We start from the raw sequence: 25,979 nt of genomic DNA, 5'->3' as shown, positions 1-25,979 counted from the left end.
CATTCCCAACCGGCACGTTCTCATTCTCACCGACAACATTGCCACAAAAAGCCATATCTGCAGACAGGGAGGCACGAGATCCAAGGCTCTCATGAGGGAGGCCCTCAAGTTGGGCCTTTGGGCGGAAAAACATCTCCAGTCGCTCCTAGCCGATCACATCTCGGGGAGCCTCAACGTCCAGGCGGATTGGCTATCCCGAGCAACGATAGACCCAGGAGAGTGGAACCTCCATCAAGACCTGTTCCATCAAATCACCCTCAGATTCGGCCTACCAGTTCTGGATCTCTTCGCGACCAATGCGAACGCCCAACTCCCTCGCTTCTATTCCAGATTTCCATCCCCGGGAGCGGAAGCAATCAATGCCCTCCGGAGTCCATGGCCTCCAGGCCTACTCTACGCATTTCCTCCAATTCCAATCCTCCCGGACGTGATTCACAAGGTCCTCACCGAGAGGGCCCGAGTAATCTTAATCGCCCCTCATTGGCCCCGCCGGCCCTGGTTCGCGGATCTCCAACAGCTGTCCGTCCAGGACCCTTGGCGACTCCCCGTTTCGGGGGATATGCTGCGGCAGGGGGCCTCTTTCCATCCAGACCCGGAGTGGTTCCACCTCACCGCTTGGCTGTTATCAGGAGAGATTTAGAACTGCGTGGGCATGACCCCGATTCAGTGGAGGTCATTTTAAAGGCCAGAAGGGGCTCAACCAATCGAATCTACGACCACACGTGGTCCAAGTTTCACCAGTGGTGTCTACAGGAAGGTCTCTCCCCTCTGTGCATCCCCATTCACAGAATCATTTCCTTCCTTATGCAAGGCTTCCATAAAGGACTGTCCACCAGCACCCTCCGGCGTCATCTGGCAGCCATTTCATCTGTCCTAGGGGGTCCCCGCAGACAGCCTCTCCGATCCCTCCCTGAAGTTCAGGAATTCCTCAAGGGCATAGCCAACCTCAGACCTTCCAAGGTCCACAGGTATCCATCCTGGGATTTGCCACGGGTTCTCCATTCCCTCACGCAGGCACCATACGAACCCCTAAAATCGGCGTCCCTCAGGTACCTATCCTTTAAGGTAGCTTTCCTGGTGGCTATTACCTCTGCCCGACGCATTTCGGAGCTGGCTGCCCTCTCAATCAGGCAGGACCTTTGCCAATTCCATCAGGACAAGGTAGTCTTGCGACTGGACCCCACCTTCTTACCCAAGGTCAGTTCCATGTTCCACAGATCTCAGGATATTGTCCTACCTTCCTTCTGCCTCCAACGAGACCATCCCTTGGCAATTAGATGGCACACCCTGGATCTCACCAGAGCGCTGAGAATATATATCCAACGCACAGGACCCTTTCGGAGGTCAGAAGCACTTTTTGTAGCCTATCATCCCAGAGTCATGGGGGCCAAAGTGTCTTCAACAGTAATAGGCCGTTGGATCAGAGGGACTATATCTAAGGCCTATGAGTCGGCCTCCCTCTCAGTTCCAAGGAACATCACTGCGCATTCCACCAGGAGCGCAGCCACCTCGGCCGCTTGGGCGACTCAAGCCCCGTTGGAGGAGGTCTGCAAAGCAGCCACTTGGGCCTCGCCAAATTCCTTCATCAGGCACTACAAAATTGATTCTTATGCTTCAGCGGACGCTGCCTTCGGCAGAAGGGTACTCCAATCCGTTATCTCTCACGATAGCAAGCTAATCCCACCCTAGGGACCATCTATTGGGTATGTCCCATGTGACTGCTGGACCCGCTCCTTCAGTACGGAGAATAGGCGTTGATTGCTTACCTGAACGCCTCTTCTCGTACGGTGAGCGGGTACAGCAGTCACTTCCCGCCCTTGTATGTGTCTTCTTTACCTTTCTATACCTTTCTTCGTCTAACAATGAGAGTTGAACACTACAGAGCTTCACAACTGAGCCTAGTCTATGGATTCGCGAATTCTGGGGAAGGGGCGGATCCGGCAAGCTTTTTTAATACTAGGCTCAGTTCCACCGGATTGGACATGAGCAACCCATGTGACTGCTGTACCCGCTCACCGTACGAGAAGAGGCGTTCAGGTAAGCAATCAACGCCTATTTTCCCATTTCCTACCATTTTGGATAGCCAACATATTTTGGCACTCATTAATTTCAAGACTAAGCATTCTCTTTAATTTCAGAACTCGACAACTGCAGTCCAAAAATTTCCATTAATTGGTCAGTTATTAGGAAGACTTTGTTGGAATCCTTTTGTCATTGGTTACGGTGAGTGTTTATAACATGTTATAATTTCAATGTAAGCATCAGACAGTGGTAAGAAAAAAGAGAAAATAGTGAATTCAATAATATTAAAGATAGAGATTAGCATTATAGAGCCAACGTTTCCAGTAAGCATCTGCAGATTCATCTCCAGAATTCCAAAATAAATATGGCAGAAAATCTTCAAGACAGAACTTAATCCTCAAAATAACATTTTGAGAGTTCATTTCAGAATCTTCAGGTCTCTTGGGTTTTACCATTTTTGTGGGTTCCCCATGCAGTAATTCTTACTGTCTGGAAAGGCTGGGGCATACCTCTGGAACTGCAGGGTTCAGTGTATTTGTAGGAGGAGCATTTCTTGCAGAATCATTCTATTCCATCCAATTCATTCTTTGGCAGAAATACCACAGGCAATCTTTCCTGGAAATTGCCTTGGCTTTATCATTTTTCAAATTGACTATAGCAGCGCGCTCTGTACATAATAACTTTTGTAGACTCCCTTGTAAATACAAAATGCAACAATTTATCAGTGAGACTTTTGCACCAGTTACCAGTATGTTTCCAGGTTTTACTCAAAATACTGGTTGTAACGTGTAAAGTCCTTTTTGTCTTGGCACTTATGTGCCCCAAGAATTGCTTATTCTAGGTAGAAGTGACTTACCTGGTATATTCAGCCATATTAGTTTAGAGCATCACTTCCAGATGAGAACAGAAAATCCAGAACATGCTGCTTCTCAGTAAATGCTACATTACACTACAAACTACACAAAAGCTGTGTTACACTACAAGCTACCCATATCAATAAGGAAGCTACAATCCAAAAAGAATTCCCTCTGGTATAAAAACAAAGCAGGCTATGTAGCTAACTTCAAAAACCACTACAAAAATATATGCCACCAAATAAAGACGGAATGCTCCAAGTATCACAGCAAACAAGAGGAAAAACGTCTGCACACAAAATCCAACTGCACCTTCTACAACTTCATAAATAACAAACTCAAGGATTCGAGACCCCTCCCATCACTAAAAGGATCCAACAATAAAGAATGCTACAATGAAACAGTTAAAGCTAACCTCTCCAACACATTCTTTGGCTCAGTCTTTGTAAACAGCAATGGCTCACGCCCAAAATTCCCTAAACGTACCACAAATATTCACAATGATTTAACACAAATAGATTTCACTGAAGGCCTAAAACATTCTCTGTCAATCGGACCTGATGGACTATGTGCATACTTCCTAAAAAAGTTCTCCATAGCCATAGCTGAACCACTAAGCATAATCTTTGAAAAATCCTAAAGGACCAATTCCCTACCAAACCTATGATCACTAGTCATGGTCATCCCCCATCTTCAAAAAGGGAGATCCCAGTCTAGTAGAAAACAGACCAATCTCTCTATGCTGCATCACATGCAAATTCATGTAATCAATCATAAACCAATCCATTACCCTCCACCTAGAAACTAACAACCTACTTTCAAACAAGCAATTCAGTTTCAGGAAAAATTATCCTGAAATTGAAATGACTACATTGCAAAAACATGGAGTTCAAAACTTGACCAGGGCAAAACAATAGATGCAATTTATATAGACTTCTGTAAAGCCTTCGACTCAGTGGTTCATGATAAACTACTTTTTAAACTAAAATCCTATGGCATCTCTGGACTCCTACATGACTGGTTAACTGCGTTCCTGTCAAACAGGCAACAAGTGGTCAAAATAGCAAGCATCCTGTCTAATCCCATTCCTGTTAATAGCGGTATATGCCAAGGCAGGGTACTAGGACCAACACTCTTTATACTGTATATAAATGACCTTTGCGATCACATTACAAGGGACTGCGTTCTCTTCGCCAATATGTAAGACTCTTCAACACCATCGACAACACTGCTACCCTCCAAAAAGACCTTAACTGTGTCAGAATGGTCAAACATCTGGCAGCTCCAAATCTCACCAGCAAATGTTCTGTCCTGCACACTTGCAAAAAGAATCAGAACGCCAAATACAAGCTGAATAAATAAGACCTTGCAGATGACCCACACTCTGTCAAAGATCTTGGAATACTCATATCAAATCACCTAAGTGCTAAAGCCAACTGCAACAACATCACCAAAAAGGCTTCAAAAGTTAATCTAATCTTACATAGTTTCTTTTTCAGTAACATTACACTACTAATCAGAGCATACAAAACATTTGCCAGACCAATCCTTGAATACAGCTCATCTATCCGGACCCACGCCGTATTTCAGACATAAATACATTAGAAAGTGTCAGAGATACTTTACTAGAAGAGCCCTCCACTCGCAACAAAATAACTTACACAACTAGACTTGAAATCCTGGGCTTAGAACTACGTCACCTTTGACATGATCTAAACATAGCTCATAAAATTATCTGCTACAATGTCCTATCTGTCAAAGAATATTTCAGCTTCAACCACAACAATACAGGAGCACACAACAGACAAACTCAAAGTGAACCGCCCCAAACCTGAGTGTAGAAAATATGATTTTAGCAACTGAGTGGTTAATGCCTGGAACTCACTACCTGACTGTGATTTCATCACCAAACCTCCAAAACTTTACGTTTAGACTGTCCACTGTTGACCTCGCCTGATTCCTAAGAGGTCAGTAAGGGCCATGCATAGGTGCACCCCCTGTCCAATTGTTCCCTCTTATAGTACCCATCTTAAGTATATAAACAATGTTACATCTATGTATATTACAAATACATACTTGACTAAATAAATAAATAGATGCTATATTATGAAAATGCTCTCATTCTCATAGATTCAAATGCATCATTCACCACCCCAGACAATTTATTAAAGGGCCTTGAAGACAAAATTCTTTCATGGAGTTTTAAAACAACTGTTAAGGAATGTTCATAGAATCCAAAGTTTTATAAGAGAAGGAACACTATATTTTATGGATTTATATACTAGTATTCCTTGAGTTATGATGGCAATTGGGATTGTTTAGCGTAACTAAACAATGTTGGCCTGACTAAGTCCTTGGCGAGGCTGTATAAGGCGGCCTTGGTGGAGAACTAGGCTGGACAGGCTTGGTCTGCAGTGGGAGCAAGAAGATGGTAAAGGTCAGTTGGGTACACAAAGTGCAGGGCAGCAGAGACTATGACGTGCAGGGAGCCAGAAGGGAAATAGGTGGGAGAGATGAAGCACCCCTGCAGTCGTGGGTAGGCTGCCAAGCACCCATATTTTGATCATGTGATTACAAGAGGGCTGCAATGGCTATAATTTCGAGGACCGGTATGATTCTTTCAGGACCACCATAATTTTAAATACCGGTAATCACTGAACAAATTATACAAATTGAGGACTGTAATTTGTAGGTCATCTTCTGTAGTTGGTAATATAATAATGATGTAAACAAGTAGGGTTGCTAAGAATAGTGGTCCTACTGTTTACACTGGCTATAACAAAATCCTTTCACATATGATACCATTGTAAGCAAGTAGTATCTAATACTGCAATATTGCTAAGGATTTAAATGGTTATTAATACATTTAAAATTAATAGATTTTTAACCTATAGTTTTATAGTTCTTTTATAGTGTAGCAAATTTTGAATGCTTGGATTTGAATGCTATTTGAGAGAGATTCTTTGTTAACAGAATACTTTTGTCATGTTGGACAAATAATTGTACTTTATTATATCAATATTTAGAAATATATAAAGTGATGGTGTTACAATTAAAATCCTTAGAAATGTATAATTATAATGATAGCAGAAATAGGTAAAAATAGCAAATGAGCATAAAATATGTACCGTAAAATAACCCTAGAGGTATAAATATGTGTATGTATGTTTTGTTTGGTTTTTTGTTTGTATTGTACAATGTTTCATTTGCTTGTTATTACTTTATGTTTTTAAACTTTACAAATGAATAAAAAATATTTATTTTTAAATGGTTATTAATTCACAGATTTCTAACATACTGTTCTTGTTTTGAATGCTTTGATTTGGATTATTTGAGAGGAATTCTGTTAACAGCAATTGTTAATGAAAAGTTTCAGTACACCAGCCTTTGAGTACTTTTATCATATTGGCTTTCCTTTCATTGCTATCAGGAGCAGAGAAAATGGAGTAAATTTATTCTGTTAATTTCACTCTATAGGGAGAGTGACAAAACAGTCAGTAGTGGTGAGGAAAAAGATATTCAGAGTTAGTTTTTATGTTAGAAAAATAAAGCAAGGCAAAAAATTTGAATTTAATATTATAAAACTTTTGTTCTAAATACAATATAAGTATAGTTTTATCTATAAAAAGTTGCAAAAAAATAAGGTGGCTTGATTCAGATCAAGTTAGTTAGATTGAAACTGATAGGATTTAAGTTTGTCACAATTAACTAGTTTCACATTGAATCAGCAAGACAACCAAGCCCATCTCCAAATATGTTAAAATATGTTTTGTATTAAGAGAAGGAAGAATGAAACAGTCTATATGTGATGAATGAAATTACTCAGAAAGAATGGAATAGAAGAAAAATATCAAAGATTTACTATGTCCTTGGTTTTTTGTTTTTGTTTATTAACATGAGCAAAAGATTCTGCTTGTCCTGCTTTGAATTTTTTTTTAAAAAACCATCCTTATTTGGATTGGTATCCACAGATGAATGCCAGAAGAATCTGATATGCTGCTTATGTTGTCTGTACAGTGGTGAACCACAGAACCCTCTGGAATTGAAGGCCAACAGCTGGATACAAGTAAGCAAATGAATCCTCCCCTCAGCTGCTTTACATTAACTTAATTATTTAAAGGTGCAGCATCTACAGCAAATAGACACTGTGTCATTTTTGGAAACCACTCTAGAGACATACTAGATTCACATTGTATTGAAATGTATTCTCCTTTAATTAAAATACAAACTCTGCTGTCTCTCATTTGAACATTAAAAAAGAAGTGGTGTTTAAAACTAAAGTAATTGTAATGGCCCTTAATTGAATGGAGCCTAGATTCTGGCAACTTTAAGTTAAGAACAAAGTCCACAAATCAGCAAGCAAGAGAGTGCTATAAAAGCAAACTCTCAATTAGGGAAAAAATAAGGCAATCTGGATAGAAGAACTTGTTTGTTTTGAAAACAATTTATTTATGCTCTATAATTTTGCTTTTATTTTTGTTTAATCTTTCTAGCCTTGGGATAAACTAATTGTATCCAAATTTTATTCACAGACAGTTAAAGAAAACACTTGTGTGCAACATAATTTTTTAAGTTAGTTCTGAATTAAATTAATCTGCAATTGCTTGAATTTTACATTGCACAGTCTTTCATGTGAAATCTGATGCCACTTTTTCCCCTTTTAAATAAAATCAATTTATTCCGCCGTGAAACAAAACAGAAAACATTTTCTATTTAGACAACTAGGTACATGCTTAATAACAACAACAACAACAACAAAGGACCTTGGAGGTCTTCTAGTCCAACCCCCTGCCTAGGCAGAAACTAATGATGAAGTTGATGGTTGTCCAACAACTTCTTAAAAACTTGAACATTCACAACTTCTGGAGGCAAATTGTTCCACTGATTAATTGTTCTAACTGTCAGGAAATTTCTCCTTAGTTCTTTAATTCTCCTTAGTTCTCCTTAGTTCTTAAGGGGCGTGCATAAGTGAACCAGAGTGCCTTCCATCCCCTGTCCTAATGTTTCTCTTTTACTAGTATCATGCTTATAAATATTATATCTTTGTATACCACCAATACATACTTGACAAAACAAATAAATAAAAATAAAGGAAATAAATAAGTTACTTCTCTCCTTGTTTAGTTTCCACCCATTGCTTCTTGTTCTACCCTCAGGTGCTTTGGAGAATACATTGACTCCTTCTTTGTGGCAACCCCTGAGATATTGGAACACTGCTATCATGTCTTCCCTGGTCCTTCTTTTCATTAAACTAGTCATGTCCAGTTCCTGCAACTGTACTTCATATGTTTTAGCCTCCAGTCCCCTAATCATCTTTGTCGCTCTTCTCTGCACTCTTTCTAGAGTCTCAACATCCTTTTTGCATCGTGGTGACCAAAACTGAATGCAGGATTCCAAGTGTGGCTTTATCAAGGCCTTATAAAGTGGTATTAACGCTTCATGTGATCTTGATTCTATCCTTCTGTTAATGCAGCCTAAAACTGCGTTGGGTTTTTTGACAGCTGCTGCACACTGCTGGCTCATATTTAAATGGTTGTCTACTAGGACTCCAAGATCCCTCTCACAGTTACTACTGTTAGCAATGTACCACATATACTGTACCTGTGCATTTTGTTTTTCTTGCCTAAATGTAGAACTTTACTTTTTTCACCATTGAATTTCATTTTGTTAGAGAGCGCCCACTGTTCAAGTTTGCGAAGATCCTTCTGTATTTTGTGCCTATCTTTTGGACTGTTGGCTATTCCTGCCAGTTTGGTGTCATGTGCAAATTCGATGAGTTCCCCATCTATTCCCCTCGTCCAAATCATTGATGAAGATGTTGTAGAGTACTGGGCCTAAAACAGCTCCACTGCAGACATCCCTCCAGTTCCATTGAGCACTACAGGTTGAGTGCGGTTGGTTAGCCAGTTTTGAATCCATCTGGTAGTGTTGCTGTCCATCCCACATTTTCCTACTTTAATTTAGTAGTAGGTTATGGTCTGTTTTGTAAAAAGCCTTACTGAAGTCCAAGTAAACCACATCGACAGCAATCCCATGGTCCACTAATTTTGTCAAATAATGCTATACGATTTGTCTGGCATGATCTGTTTTTGACAAACCCATTTTGGCTTTTGGTTATTACTTTGTTTCTAGGTGTTTGTTGATTCATTGCTTGATTACTTTTTCCAAAATCTTCGCCGGTATTGAGGCCAGGCTCAATATAATTACATACTCTGGTGATTGTGATGGAATAGTAGTTTATTTTTAGGAATAATATTAGAAATAAGTGAAGTTGAACTTGTGCAAATTAATGTACAGAGGGCTGCAGGAGGCTATCACGGCAAAAAATGGAGCCTGGGATGGCTGTGTGCAGCCCTCCCGAGCTCCATTTTTGTTTGCAGAGGCACTTCGGGCCGATCCTTTGCTGTCTCCAGGTGATTCCATAAGCCAGATCTAAGCACCCTGCACGCCTGATCCGACCCATGGGCTTTGAGACACCCCTGCACTAAATAGCAATTAGTAATAGCAATTAGTTTGTAATTATGACAGTAAGCTTTGGGCTTTTACATTTTTTTCTCTTCAAGTGTCATGAGAGGGATTTTAAAAAGTTCACTTTCATTTTACATTGATGTACGACTCAACAAAGACAAAGATGTGGTTATGCTTTCCAGTATTGCATATTTTTCAAATAGTGATGAAATAGTTGGGAGATATTAATTACTCTGACATCACTTGGAAAGTAAAGTGTAAGCATGTGGTCCCCCCTTCCCCCACCCCATTGCAATTGCATTGTTTTTAAGGAGAGAGAAAGTGAATCAAGTAGCCTAGAATTGACCTTAATCAATAGGGAAGTCTTAATGCTTAAAGTAAAAGTAATGTGGATATAAGGGAGAGAGACCAATTAATAATGGGATTCTTGATTATAATCAACTGAGGCTGGCTGTAGTCAAATATAGTATACATTGAACTTCAAGAAAGCCCATTTTAATAAACTTAAAACAATGATAAAAAGTATTCCATGTCAGCAAAAAGTCAATGGGAAAAGACTCGAGATGGGTGAGAGTTCTTAGAGGAAAAGATATTGAGAGCACAGTAACAAATAATTCTAAAGGGAGGAGGGAACATAGCAGTCAGCAATATAGCTATAAAATATTAGCTAAGGTATGAAAGTAAAGATAATAAAGTTAAGCAGATGTTTTATAGTGTGTTCTTTTAATTGTAAACTTTATTATAAACTATTTCAAGAGAGTTTTTTTTAATGGGAGGCATGCTTGCTTATTTATTTATTTATTTATTTATATGCTGCCCCTCTCCATATTATAAATTATAAATTAAATTAATTAAATTAATTCAGACCTTTGACACTACAATGGTTGCATACAGGTTAAAAAAATATAGGACACAAGATATAATCTGAGGGACATAAGACTGGGGCCCAGGTGTCTAATAGTAGTCCCTTAGCACCCTCTTCTGGAAACAATCTGACAGGGAAGACTTGCCCCACAGCAAAATAGTGGCCCAAGGCCTTATTTTCAAGGCAAGCCATAAATATTCATTGCGTCAATGTTATTGAAATCTACTGAGAAGCCCAGAAGATGTAGAAGGTCTCCAGCCGGTGGGCTGCTTTGGAGCTCCAACGCCACTGAGCCAACCCAGATGGAAGGCAGCCTTTCCTGCAGCTTCTTCCTCCTCTCTTTGGATCGCCCTTCAAGGGGGGTTCTGCTTTTCAGAAACAGGGTGGGCGCATGTGCAGCAGCCCTGAGACATCTGCTTACCCTTCTGTTGCCCTTCTCAGCATCTGCATTTCCACCCCCTGGCCAACTTCTGAAGGTAAACATGTATGAGGGGCCACCTGGAAGGCCACCAAGCATGGCAGTGCTGCAGGGAAGGGAGTAGGTTCTACCTCCTTTCCCCACTGCCCTAACATGCCTTCTTGCCTTCTACATGGTTTTCCACTTACCTGCTGACTGGTGGCCGACAGAGCCCCAGGCAGAATTGTGCCCTGCAAGGGGTTCATCTCCAGCACTCTTCTGCCACCCATGTTGTCTCTTAGCACTCCCCTGCTGCTCCTCCCTTGCCTCTTAATGCCCCCCTAAGTCATCCCACTGCCCCCAAGGGGCTGGTACCATCCATTTTTGGAACCACTGCTTTACAGCCTCTAAAACACTTCTATAAAATATTCGCCCCACAATTGCATACCACATTTCAGGTTCTTGGCACCTGGCTCAGATTTACAATTTGTTGCAGCATCCTGCACTCACATATCCATTGTTTGCGAGGTTTTTTGGATTCGCTAATTATCTGTGTGATGATTACTTGATTCCCCTAGTACCTTTAGAAAATTACCCATAACTAAAACCATCCTACTTTGTACACTGTTAGGTGGCCTTCCATCCAGGCAAAGTTTGTAGCTACTGTCAGTCTACAACTGACTAGAGAATTATTTTTCCATGACTGCAGAATTGTTCTTCCACTCTCAGGTCACCATCAGTTGAAGAATAGAATACAGATTCCACAAGTATATGGTTGACAGACATAAAAACCTGAGCTATTCCTGATTGGGAAGCCTTGGCCATATACATTAGAATTGCTTTCAGTCACTGACCTACTGCAACCCACAGTATTTCTGTCTAGAGGGCCACTCAACTCTCAACCAGATTTTCAAGAGGGGTTTGATTTTAGAAAAAGATGGCATAATTCTTTTCCTGAAGTTTGTATCTGCCTGCATTCAATGAAATTAAATCTTGAAGTTACTGAAATGTTATAATTCCATTTTACCTTGAATTTTGAAAACTAACTAAAATCTAGCCTGCATACTTTCAAAACCATACTTCCTAAGTAGTCTTGGAAGAGTTTCAAAACTTAGTCCACGTTCATTTGTTCATCTACTTGCCAGATGTAGTGAAGACAGATAAAGTAGTTGAAGGTTACTAACCCATGAAATCAACCATGGCCCGGTAAAACCACTCTGTTAATGAAAATGATACAATTTCCACATTAATCACCATCTGGCCTACCTTGAATGAATACTTGGCATGATGCAATATGAGTTGTGCTGTTTTTCAGAGAACTGAAACTTTTAAAATTAATTTATCTTGTGGTTTTCAAAGGAAAGAAAATCTGCCATACCAGTAATCCACTATAATTCATTTCAGTACTTTTCATTTACAGTTCTAGTGTCTAGAATTTATTTAGAAATATCAATTTTTATTTTGTTAACATTGAATCAAATCTATTTAGAAAGTGTATATTCATGGCTCATTTTTAATCATGGATAAAGTCATATTTTAAAAAACATAAAGACAGTTCATGGAACAAAAGTTCATTAAACCCAAACCTGGTATTAAAAATATCAAAGTAGAAAAACCATAAAGTTTTGAATGTCTGCCTCAATAAAATGATTTTTACAGTCTTGTGAAACAACAGAACTGTGTGCGTGAAAGATAGCATGTGTGCATGTGCCCATGCCCATAATGTAATGCCCTCCCCACTGTCCATGTGTGCCCACCCCACACATGCGCACAGGCCTCACTGAAGCCTCTGGACTTCCAGTAGGCCTGTTGGGCTATTTTTCACTGTCCCCAGGCTTCAGGAGCTTTTCTGAACCCTGGGGATGGTGAAAAACGGCTCAAAAGAAGGCTGAGAATCAACTGCCCAGCATGCACATGTGCACTGGAGCTGACGTAGGCATCTGTGCCACATGTTCGCCATCACCGACTTAGATTTAGATAACGCTTCACAGTGCTTTACCGCCATCTCTAAGCAGTTTACAGAATCAGCATATTGCCCTCAACAATCTGGGTCCTCATTTTACCTACCCTGGAAAGAAGGATAAGTCAACCTTGAGCCTGATGAGATTCAAACTGATGAATTCAACAGGAGTAGCCTTCAGTACTGCTTTCTAACCACTGCACCACCACAGCTCTTATGGTTGATGTCTGACTGCATCATTGTTGATTCAAATAGATGAAAGCAAAAGTGAAAATGGATACATTAAGCTTCCATGAGAAAAACTAATGATTGAAGCTAGGCGCATCAGCAAGCCAGCAGAAAATAATACCAGGTTTTGGTAGATGTTGGTGTTTTGACGGAAGGGCAGGAATTCTCAGAATTGTAATCACCTAATCCAAGGAGATCAAACTCGATTTCATTGAGGGCCGCATCAAGGTTGTGTTTTACCTTAGTGGGGTTGGGGATGGGCAGCTCGACTTCACTCATGACGGCCCAAGCATTCTGTCAGCAAAAATGGGCTCCTGACCTCCGTTTTCTGCTCCTGCAACCCTCTGCCAGTGAAAACGGAGCTAACAGAGGCACCACAGACCAGTCCTTCGCTGATTCCAGGGCAGTCCCATAGGCCAGATCTAATCACCCCACGGGCTAGATTCGACCCCCAGGCCTTGAGTTTGACATCTCTGCCCTAATCTTTCAGATCTGTTAATGGATGGAAAACTTCGGCTCTGCCCCTTCTCACCCATTTCAGCTAGCCAGGAGACCAGGTTTCATTGTTAAAATGTTACCAAGATCTGTCTTGAAATAAAAGCCATTTTTCATTATTTATTCTGCCGGGCTTCTTGGCACGAGCCCTCAATTAAGTTCAAAGGTAGGAATTCAGACACACACAGTTGTAAGTCAATAACAATGTTTTTTATCGAAAGGAAAAGAGGAGCCACACACACTTTTAGTCAGGCAAAATGCTCACCTTCAAAGCAACTGCCTTAAATGCTGTGAAGAACAATAAACAAACAAAGCAGATAACAAGCAGCTGTGAAGTTGTCACAGCCACTCGTCTTCGCAAAGGCACAAACATGACTGATTTAGTTCAAAAGTTCTGGAAACAATTCAAAGAGAGTCCTTGTAGAATCCTGATACCAATCACACGTCCTCCTTTACCAAACGGATAAACTTCCACACCCAGAGGCCAAAACGCTGACTATTTAACAGCAACCCCAATTAGTCTAATGACACCCAGCCATACCTTATTTCCTGTAGTATTTACGCAGCTGCTCTTTCCTAGCAATTGCCCTGCGGCTGCATACATCAATGAATGTTTCTCCTTACGAATCCATTGATGATAATGATGATGAATCACTCAGTAGGCGACTATGTAATGGACTGTCTGCCATTACCCCCTCTGAAGATCCCATTTTACTTCCACTATCTGCTTCAGACACTTCGCTGTCAGAAGCAGTCGGCAATAAAACTGGCCTCTGACCCTGGGGGATTCACCCTCATCCACCCACACAATCCTTGGGGCAGGAGGTGGCCCAGAGCCAACCACAACATTTATTAGCAGTCAATCTCATCTGGAAGTACCTATCATTTGGTTTCACTTCTCTAAGAACTGTCTCTCTTAGGAATCAATCTAGTTAGTCAGTCAGTAAATGTTTATGTAACTAAAAGTTGAAGCACTGGAATGTTCCCCCTAGTATTTTCCTCTACTCCTGTTTCTTTCTCATCCCATATTCCTTCAGTATATTTCTTATTTAGTTTCAAGCCACTGTTTTACTGTTTTTAAATACATTTTTTCATCAATACTGTTAGGCATAAAGTTTGCAACTTTTTTTGTTTTTATAAGAAATTAAATGCAGAGTTTCTAGTCCTGTAGCAAAATGTGGATGCTTATATACAGATCACACACTCAAAATAAGAACGTTCAGTTCTTTCCAGGTTGGGCCATGTAGATTGAATATCTGAAACACATGAAAGTGATTAAAAGAGGACTGCAAATATAATAATGACAACATGGAGCAGACTACACTATTCAATATTGGAATGCCAGGTTCACTTTAATCATAGTACTTCCCATAATGTGGGTGGTCACAGTATGCAGGGAATTGCCAGGGCTTTCTGGACTACAGATTGCAACAGTATAGAAGTAGACAAAGTTCTAAAAATCTGCTAAAGTTTTTTTTAAGGGTATTTCTCCCTAACTTATTTAGGCTCCTCAATTTTGCCAGTAGCTTTTGTACAAGGTAGACTTGGGGAAAGAAATGAATCTTTTTGAAATAAACATCTACTGTCAGTTGCTAACATTTTCCTCAGTTAACTCTTTCCTTGTGAATTTTTTAATATAAGTAACTACTTTTGCCCTTGCAACATTAGCAGTTTATTTTTTAGTAAGTGCTGTAGGTTCATATTCTGCCTTAATGTTTAAAGTCTTGTTATCACTTTAAATTTTACAGTGCAATGAATAGAACAAGAAAAGCAGACTCTGATTTAAATATTAAGAAACTTGTTTTGGTTTTGCTCTGAAGCTTCATTTAATTAGTCTAGAAAGGATTCATTTTAACATTCCTAGAAGGACTGAAACTGCATGGTTTTCTCTCTCTTCTCTGTGTGTGTGTGTGTGTGTGAGAGAGAGAGAGAGAGAGAGAGAGCATGAGACAGTCCTGGGAGTTGGGCAGCATATAAGTCCAAACAATAAATAAACTTCATGTATATAATCACACTGATTTCAGAATAATGAAATTGCAGGTCAGAATGGTGTGATAATGTAATAGCAAACATTTTAGAATTGGATTGAGGAACAGATTCACATTTGTTGACAGTTATGAAAATTCTCAGAAGGCTTTTGGTCCAGTCATAATATCTCTGCTCAGTATACCCTACAGGCTTGTTGAGGGATAAATTTTGTGGGGAGACTGTACTATATTTGCTACCCTGAGCTCCCTGAAGAATTATGGGCTATAAATCTATAAAATACAATGAATGAATGAATAAATAGATAACATCTGGTGGCTGGTGCCAAGCAGCAGCCGAGAGTATATGTGTTGATAGGTTTGCCTGTTTTGTTCCTGAATCCTTGAATATTACTTGTCCATGTTGTACAAAACAACCAAAATCCTGAAATTAAGGGGACTGGAATGGAACTAAATCTGATAAAATGGAAGCCTTATCTCTCAAGAATTTAAATAACTGCTCATGAGGTCACTAGCTGAATGTCTGGCTTCAATTTTTTTAAAATAACATCAAGACTACAAACCTGAATATGAAATTGTCATCGGCAGGGAGCCATCGTGCCTGTCCCCTCCACAAATCATTTCTTAAATTAAAAAACGTACACTACGGTTTTGCCTCATAAGTAGGGGAGAAAGAAGAACACTAAGAAAGAAAAAACAAGAGAAGGAAGAAAAGAGAGAAAGCAGATGAATGACACAATCTATTAATCAGTCTCAGTTGTTCAGCATCAAACAGCCCTACTTTCACAGATCTTTCATATACTGTATATAAAACAATATTACATTCTAGAAAGGTTTTTCCCCCTTTTAATGCCAATTATGGTGCAGTAGAAACAAAAATTGAAAATAGTTTATTGTCCCTTGTTTTTGCATAAAATCTTAAACTGTTTCAGATATTCCGATTATGGGAAACAGTGGGATTCAGAACAAGCGTCTCATCAGAAATCTAAATAGGATTCAGAACAAACACTCATAAAAATCTGATCACAGAAGAAAAACAATACAGAAAAGTAGTAAGGTTACTTTGTTAAGCACCATTGTAATTTTGAATAGTCACAAAAGAGCAGTTATTAAGCAAGGACTGCGTACAGGCCAGTGCTTCTTAAATAGTGCCCCCCTGGGGAGCATGGAGCAATGCCAGAGGGGATGCATGTGACCCCGGGTAACATGCGTGGTCCCTCTCGATCGATTCTTCTGGATAGGGAGTGTTTTCCCAATTGCATGCTGCTCTGAGTCCGGAAGAGAAGGAGGCTGCAGTAGCCATGAACGGCAAGGCGAATCTGCTGCTGGACATAGAGGAGCTTGCTCTGCTGCTGGGTGAAAGCTTTGAACCGCTCCCCTAAAGCCTCCTTCCACACCATTCGCTGTGACTATCCGGCAGAGACGGCGCTTATGGGTCAGGCTGGTGACCTCAAAACATCGGCTTGATTAAGCTGTCAAAAGAGGGCCCTAACCACGGTAGCCTCTGCCTCTGAAAACAGGCTCCACTGAGTTCAGTGTGACTTAGCCGCCCCGAGTCTTCGGAGAAGGGCAGCATACAAATCGAAATGATGATGATGATGATGATGATAATAATAATAATAATAATAATAATAATAATAATAATAATAATAATAATAATAATAATTTACTCCCAGGTAAGTGGGTAGAGCAGCCTTCCCCAGTTTGCCTATTTGGGACATCCATTAAGTCATGCAGCATATATGCATATTATCTTTCATGACTTTTTGCCTTTCATGTAAATGCAATCATTTTGTCCTCAGAATGCCTTTCAACCTGCTCTCAACAGTCACTAAGAAGCTCATACGTGATAGGTACATTCTGCTCAAAAAATGTTAAATAAATTTCAGGCAATTCAAAAGATTACCTGCAGATTTTTTCCATTTCTGCCTTGCTGTCAAGAACCAAAAAATCCCCCAAACATTTTCAACAGGAAGGAAGGAAGAGGAAGGGAAGTAGCAGCAGCAGCAGCAGCAGTAGTAGTAGTACTGAGGAGAGAGAGACCCCCACCTTGGGAAATACAAGAAAACCCTGATTTACATCTTTAGGAGTTCTGAACAGTACACAGAACAAGAGTATGGATCACAGACACACCCTTACTCACAACTTCTTTCTATACTTGAAATGCTACCAGGATAAAAGAACCCTAGGAAACAAGTCAAACCAACAATTTCAAACGTACCTTTGAAGCTAAATGCACCCATGGACTGCATCAACAGTTCACAAGAGCATAAACAGTATGCACACACACATATCTAACAATAAAGCATTTTAATGAGCTCTGAAATCTTCGTAAGCAAGAAGGCACGAGAGTGCAGGGCATAGGGTACAGTTATGAATTAATGATACAGCAACATAAAAAAACCCTTAAGAATCAATTAACCAGAGTTACTTCTTGTTTCTGAAATGCACTCAAAAGTTAAAAATCCGACCAGATCAGAGCAAGCAAGCCATCAGCGCAGATGTTTTTGTGGAAAGGGTAATAATAATAATTGAATTACTTTGATGATGTCTTGCTAAATTTGTGTCCATGTGCACTCTGCGTTCTCTTTTATTCTGTTGATTGTGTAGCTGGTGTCTTTGAAGATTAAGACATCATCTTCAAAGACACAGGCTATACAATGAACAGAATGCATATGTACGCACACACACATACGCAGAATCTCAGCAGAAACCAAAATTACGTCTACATTCACCGAAGTAGCAAACAAAAACAGCATGTTCAGTCAAAATATTTGCAGGTAGTCCTCAATTCATGACCACTCATTCATCAAAATTATGATGACACTGAATGAGGGGGATCTTTCCAGTCAGCTTCCCATAAGAAAAGTCAATCAGGAAGCCAGCAAGAAAAATCAAGTTGTTTCTGCCATTTTTTCTCGCAAGCAACGCATACACTACATTATCCCTGAAATCCCAGGGATCTTGTATTCCTTAGCAAATGTTCCATGACCAGCCATACTCCATAATGTGCACTCCCCCACTGCAGCCCCCATTGGCCCACTTGCAGCCTATGTTGGCCTGCCTGCCCATGGTCCTTGTCATCCCACCCATCAGTCAGCCTGCCTGCCTATGCTCCCCCATGCCAGCTACACTTCCTGATGCTTCTCCTGCAACAGGCTCACACATAATTCCTGCATTCCCTACCTGAGAGACTCCCACATATTTTTGCTTAATAGTATGGCAACTAGGATAGCTGGAATTGCCAATACTAAGCAGTACAGTCACATAATGTTACCTTTATAACCAGGTTGCTTAGATATGGCAATCCTGGTTATAGTTGCAGGACTACCTATATATCATGTGTGAGAAATTAAGCAAAACAGTGATATTACCTCCAGCATTCCTCCTATTCTGTGTGATGGGGTGAGCTCTTGCCCCAGCTTCTGCTAACCTAGCAGTCTAAACATGCAAATTCAAGTAGATAAATAGATATCACTTCTGTGGGAAAGGAACTGTTCCACGTGTGCCTTATTGATATTATTTATATTTCACATATGAATAAACACTATTTTTCCATACTGAATAATGGATTTTGCTTTAGAATTAATAGATTACTTAATTGATTTTATCTATCAGATTTGTACATTGCCATTTAACTTTTTGCCATTATAATGTTAAAAATTCAAATATTTAAAAATTGTTACAGTTTTTATAGGTATGCCGCTAGGTGGCAGTAAAACAACTATTCTGTAGAAAATATAAACTTTGTAATTGTTAAGTACATCTATGAAGTACCATATCTAACCTGCCAAACTATTATTTCATCAAAAAATCAGTAAGCAAGAGATGGATGCTGCTATTTTCCATCTTTATTATGATTTTCTTTTGTACAGTAACTTTTAAAAACATTTTCTCTACATTTATTCTTAATGGAAAAGTGTATATTAGTCTGAATCATTGAATCAATTCAAAGCAGGTAATTTTATTATTGAATGTATGGATATTTGGGCTTGTTCCTTTCAGTAGATTCCTGTTTTCTATTAAGTCAAACATGCCTTTTTATATTTTAGATAAAGATACATTATTGTTACTATAACAGGACATGTCCTTTTCCCATTTTCACATAAGATAAAATTAACTTTTGGTGGAATATATCTATTTTAATTATTTCCTCTGTTGACATGTTCTTTCTAGAAGACATTGTGCCATCTGCTGTCATTTTGTGGATTGGGAAATCATTATACTGATATTAAGAAGTTTATTTCAACTCTTGGCTTCACATCAGTAGATTACTACTCTAAACTCATTGAAAATGTGAGTATTTTGTATAAGTTGACAATGTGGCAAAGTGAATCTTCATTTATTCTTGATTTTGACACATGTAAAGAAGAGCTACCATCTTCCTCCAAGCTTTCAGGCATCTATAGTATTGGCAGTTGTCATTAATTTTCACGAACAACATAAAGTACTAATTCCTACAAGTTTATGAAATGGAGCAGAAAAGACCAGCTCGCAGTGCCTATCTAGCAAAAAGTTGGTTTGCGAAATATGTTTGTTAATAGCTGCCTCTTTGTAAAGAATATAATGGGAATGATTGTAGAGCAAGTTCTTTATTTCCATTCCAGTTTTTCTTGCCTAGAGGGTAATTTCTGTAACCAAAATGAGAAAGGCCAAGACAAAAGCAATGGATGGAACCAGAATGAAAACCAAATTGGATTTACAGTAACATGGTTTTAAACTATGCACAATTTCTCTATTTTAGATAGAGAGATAGCTTTTTATTATGCTCGTTTTCTGATGAACCAATTAAATATATAAATACTGAAGATTGATATAGTCCATCAAAACAAATATACTGCATTATTACATAGTTAATAGTCATAATAACTAGTAATAATGAAATTAGATGTAAATATTGCATCTAAAACCTAATGACAAAAATGTGGAATCGATGTCTTCATAGGATACTGTTAGAACTAGACTTTAAACAGAAAAAAGGTAGCTTTCATTTTTAGAAGAAAAAGCTATTTTTCTCTAGTTACCATAACAGTAATAAGTAAAGTACCGGTATATTTAAACACTTGGAATATTTCAGTCTGCCTTTTCAATCAAACTTTGTTCCCAACTATTGGTTTATTTTAATTGGATTAAATTTATGGAAACTTGTATATTTTGGATTGTTTCTTTGACATAAAATAAATTTGGAGAAATTATTTTCATATCTTTCAGTCCTCAACAAATAGATTGTTCATTCACCTGGAAGTGCAAATTCAATAGGGAAAAAGTATCACTGATGTAATCCGTACTGGATGATTTTCTATATTATTTTAAGTTGATAATTACATTTATTTAACAGAAAGTCTCATCATTAGTGATGGAACTCAGCAGAACCCAGGTTAATGGATTTAACAGTCAACAAAAGTAGGTATTAATATTAATATAATTAAGTAAGTAGCATGAATAAAGTTCTATGGAAAGATACTTAAGACTGAAACTTGTTAAGATTACATGGACATATTCCAAATTATGCATAAGCATGGTTTTATTGAGGAACACATTATTTATAGAAATGATCTATGTTACAAATAATGTAAAAACAGAGCTCCAAACAAAGTCCTCAAACTGCTTTGTGGTCCTAGAGGTTGTTTTTTCCAATTTTATTGAAAAGGCTTTAGCTTTGTCATTTGGACTTTTCTTTATCTCCCAGTTTCACATGGGTTATTATTGTTGTTTTACTGTAGTATTGCATATATGGCATGTCAGGACCCATACTTCATGGTTTTAGAATTGGTGGCGCTATAGTACATATGGCTAACAATTTTTGGAGAATTTCAATAGTTTTTTGACAGCAAAGGCATCCATGGGAGTAAAAATAATCAAGATGGTGGCTAGAATCCATTGGTTGAAACCCTAGCCCTTTCCAATAAGCATTGACTTCCTCTTCCTCACTTTCCCTTCTGTTTCACAGATACTAGTGTTAAAAGACTTATTTTAAAAAGATATATATTAATAATAACCAATGAAAATGTTTCCCCAGCTCAAAATAGCAGTTTTGAGGGTAGGAGGTGGCTTGGAGACTTAGGCTGCCATGTTTGCCATATAGAAACTCCCTGACATAATGTCTCCAGATATATTGGACTAAAATTCTTATTTTTCCCTATTATAAACATTTCTACTTTGATCAGCCTTCCACTAACAGCAAAAGATTGAACTTCAGAGCTCACTACTAAATACAAATTTATTTCAGCTTAAGTGAATTAATATTCAAACATCAAAAACTAAATTAATTCTATCAAGCTAAATAGGAAAGATATATACACTGCTCAAAAAAATAAAGGGAACACTAAAATAACACATCTTAGATCTGAATGAATGAAATATTCTCATTGAATACTTTGTTCTGTACAAAGTTGAATGTGCTGACAACAAAATGAAATTGATTGTCAATCAGTGTTGCTTCCTAAATGGACAGTTTGATTTCACATAAGTTTGATTTACTTGGAGTTATACTCTGTTGTTTAAGTGTTCCCTTTATTTTTTTGAACAGTATACAAACAAAGCATTTTGTCTAAAAGACAGTATTAAATAGTAAAAGTGCTAGGGTGCTTGCTCAAGCTACATGTAAGACAAAGCAGAAAAGAGATTAAAATTATAATATAAACTTTAAAATAACAAAATTAAATTCAAATACAAAAATACTGATAGATAAAACAATAAAAGGGATTTCAGGATTATAATTTTTTCCGACAGCCCTTTGTCAAACCTGAGAATATAATACAAAAGCTGACACATATACACATCAAAGCATTAAAAAAAAAAGTTAAAAAGTAACCTACAAGTCTACAGAGAGGGGCGGCATACAAATCCAATAAATAAATAAATTAAATAAATAAATAAATAAACCTATGGTTAATGCTGAGCCTGAGCCAAAACTAGCTCACTATATTCAGGCAGGTTTATTTGCTAACTTATCTACTTGATTTTGCACACTGCCACACAAAATCTGGCAGCCTTGTGAAGAAGTTAGAACTGTGCTGTACGTTTGCCACTTTGTAAACAATGTGTATTTAATGAATACACAATAAATATTTTGAAAATGTGTATTTAATGAACAATTTAAATCTTTTTTTAAAAAAATATGTTTATATACTGCCCAAACTCTGGGCAGTTAAACATTTTCTTCATCTATGTAAGAGATATAACTTTGTTTCTATAGCATCTCTTGTCGAGTAACATCCATGTCTCTTCTCTGCGTACCTCTTATAACTCTGCCTGATATAAAACCACTTATTGAAGCTCTCCTTAACTATCATGATCATGGGCCACAAGAAGTGCTTCACTCTCAGTTTTTAGAAGCAGTAAATGAGGCTATTCTACGGTAAGTAAACTCCAAAATAAGAAGATTGTCTTGTCTGGTAATAGGAGTGCTAGTTCAATAACCCTGTCTGTTGAAAATTAATTTTATATATCTGTACTAGACTAAGAATCTATTGCAATCTATTAATAGTTTATGGACAAGTTCTCAGACATGGGTTTTGCTTATTTTTTTCATAAATTATCTTGATTATTCCCTCATTTGATGAGCTTTTGTTCATTCTACATAATTGATGCAAATGTTGGAAATCTGTTTCTACAGAAGGATTTCATTATGTAAATTGAGAAAGAATGTGTTTTATTTGTAAAATAACTTGTTTGCCACTGCTATGATGTTTTTTATAATGATGATTCAGATGATACTTTTGAAAAATGTCAGATTTACATAAAATATTAGTCATATCCATATATTCAGTAGAGATAAGTGCGTTTTGAACACTTATAGTAATATGTTGCATATATTTTCTTTTTCCAGGAAAGAGTAGAAAACTCTATATCACATACAATAAATACCAAATTCACATGTTATTTTAGATTTTGTTCAGAGTTAAATAGAGTTATTGTTTTGCATACCTTTATTTTAAGGGAATATATGAGACACCTATCTTCAATCTAGGATGTTCCAGGGTGTTAAACTAAACGTAGCATTATCACCAGCATGATCAGTGGTTCCACTGCCTCGGGAGGCTAGAAGCAATTATAAAATATATTTGGAGGACTCCATAATTATGTACTACTGCTCTAAAATGATTAGATCTTCTTGCTGTTTCTCTTCCACAGCTTATCTGTTTGGTTAATAGGGGGGGTGGGGTTGTTTACTGGAAGAAATGGATAGAATCTCTAATGGGGATGCCTAATACAAAGTCAGCCGGGAAGACAGATTCATTTAACAACCATGTTTTAGTACTCCTTGACTAACAACCCCAATTGAGCCGCCAGTTTGTGTTGCTAAATGAGGCTTGTTAAGTGAGTTTTGCCCCAGTTTGACCTTTCTTACTACAGTTGTTAAGTGAATCATTGCAGTTGTTAAATTAGTAACATGGTTCTTAATCTGGCTTCCCCATTGACTTTGCTTTTCAGAAGATCACAAAAGGTGATCACATGACTCTGGGATACTGCAACCATCATAATTATGAATCAGTTGCCAAGCACCTGAATTTTGATCATGTGAACATGAGGATGTTGCAATGGTTGTGAGAAAAAAGATTATAAATCACTTTTTTCAATGCCATTGCAATTTTGAAGAATTACTACATGAATGGACAAGGACTAACTGCAGTTTCACATAATTGAGGCAAGAAAGGTTGTAAAATATATATAATTGTGGATAAAAATATTTGGGATGATGTTAGTGTATGGTTTTGTGACATAATACTTGTAGTTTTTTATGTAGATTATACCTTGTTAACTGATAATGCATGTGTGCTTTGCATAACATTTCATGCCTTGAAAGGGACTACTGTAGCATGATGGTTGTGCACATGCACATCCACACACTAGATAATATAGCAATAACACTTAGATTTATGTACTGCTTCACAATGCTTTACAACCTTCTCTAGATGGTTTACAGAGTCAGCATACTGCCCCCAACAATCTGGAACCTCATACTGATCTCAGAAGGATGGAACTCTGAGTCCACCTTGAGCCAGTGAAATCCCATGCTAAATTGAGAGAAATTAAAATCCTAAATGTGTAGAAATAAATTACCTAATAGTAATGTTAGAGGAAGGGAAAACAAAGCAGACTTTGCTGGATAATGAGCAGGAAAAGGTCAAAGGGGAAAAAAACTAGGAGTTTGCAATAGTTACTCAAATATAATTAGTATGGTGTTAATTCTGTGGAGAAACCATGGATAGCTTTAGACCATTGATACTTCTTTTGTTCTATAGTAAGAAAAAAATGCAGAGGATTGGTTTCTGGCTATACTTTGATTTTCTTACCAAGCAAAGTTCCCATTGTATTAATTGCTTAGGTCCTTAGTATGAATTTCATCTTTGTTTTGAAATGCTGAGAGGCAAACTGTGCCATTGTTTTCTTAAAGATATATATTTTAAAATAGGATGATGTGAAGTCCAGTGGCTGTATAAATTGTATTCAAAAATACCATATCTTTCCTCCCAATTTGGAATATATTCAAAAATATCACTTGTAGAAAAGGACACTAAAAGAACATTTCTCTTTGGACACAGATAAAAATAGGAAGAAAGACAAGAATTGCACAACAGGTTAGTGAAATATATACAGAAATTTTGACTCCTTTTTTAATACAGGAAAAAGATCTCATTATCTGAAACTGCTGTCCTGCAGTTATGGCTTCGTCATCTTCCTAGTTTGGAGAAGGCAATACTACGAAATATTGAACAATTAACATCCAGTCAAACAATGTCAATGCAAGAGATGGCATGTGTAATAAAAGATTCTTTATTGGTGAGTATAGTCTGCTGCAAGTATTGGGAGCTCAACACGTGGGCTCTAGAATACCTATCACCTCTCGAGACAATGCTGCAATCTCCCATTATTATAACTTCAGCGTCTTCATGTTCAGAAGGCACTGAAATATTTCAGATTCACAAATACTCTTAACTTTAGGCCCAAACCATCCAGATATTTGCATCTCCTCTCCAGTTTTGTTGACCAATTTACATAAACTCCACTGAGCTCTACTGGAACATTGTGGCCATTTTAATCTGGGGATGCAGTTATTATTGGTAAAGATACATTTCTCAATTGAATCTTAGTTCAATTCTTCAGAACCCAATGTTATTGTAAGTAATCGCTTTGAAATTAAAGTCTCTGGGGCTGCTATCAAAATAAAAGCGAAGGCCAAGGCTCAAAAGAAGGCATCTAGGTTGGAGGAAAAGGCTGCTGGATAGGGGCGTTGGTCTTACCTGATACACCCATTCTCATGGCGATCTGAAGGAGAATCCAGACACCACCCCGTGGGTTTTGTTATGTCTTTGAGGTTAGTTGTTGTGTTCCTGGCCCTGGCTCGGGTTTCTGTAGGGCTTGATAGGACCGGCAAGGACTTGGTGACCGAGGGCGATATTGTGGCATCTGTTGGCACATATGATATTCGGCAGGCAAGGCTCCGGACATATCTTGGGCGTCATGCCGGCTTCATTTCGAACTGGACCGTTAGCAGGAGGTGGTCCTAAATGTTACAACTCAGTCATAGAGTCGGAGGACTAGAGCTACCCATCCTGGCCTCTCCTTTGGATCGCTATGAGAACGGGCGTATCAGATAAGACCAACGCCCTTTCTGGAATTTAGTAGTTTTTGAGAGGCAGACACCAAAATTCAGTTTATCCAATTAAAGGAAAACATGAAAAGGAAAGTGGATTGGAAG

General features: G+C 38.3%; 1 protein-coding gene across 3 annotated transcripts in view; it reads left to right on the top strand.

Moving 5' to 3' along the window:
• The window catches only part of FANCC (FA complementation group C), a 67,871-nt gene that overhangs the window by 20,525 nt on the left and 21,367 nt on the right, over nucleotides 1-25,979 (top strand). For 2 of the 3 annotated variants that reach the window (XM_070742786.1, XM_070742787.1), the window contains exons 4-9: nucleotides 2,139-2,223; nucleotides 6,848-6,942; nucleotides 19,451-19,570; nucleotides 20,613-20,677; nucleotides 22,473-22,634; nucleotides 24,904-25,060. In XM_070742786.1, the coding sequence (XP_070598887.1) occupies nucleotides 2,139-2,223; nucleotides 6,848-6,942; nucleotides 19,451-19,570; nucleotides 20,613-20,677; nucleotides 22,473-22,634; nucleotides 24,904-25,060 (684 nt within the window). The remainder of the gene's footprint in view (nucleotides 1-2,138; nucleotides 2,224-6,847; nucleotides 6,943-19,450; nucleotides 19,571-20,612; nucleotides 20,678-22,472; nucleotides 22,635-24,903; nucleotides 25,061-25,979) is intronic. The other variant, XM_070742788.1, reaches the window with a different exon arrangement.

Source organism: Erythrolamprus reginae, chromosome 2 (assembly GCF_031021105.1).
Source record: "Erythrolamprus reginae isolate rEryReg1 chromosome 2, rEryReg1.hap1, whole genome shotgun sequence".
Classification (NCBI taxonomy): domain Eukaryota; kingdom Metazoa; phylum Chordata; class Lepidosauria; order Squamata; family Dipsadidae; genus Erythrolamprus; species Erythrolamprus reginae.
This window is presented reverse-complemented; position numbering and strand designations above follow the sequence as displayed.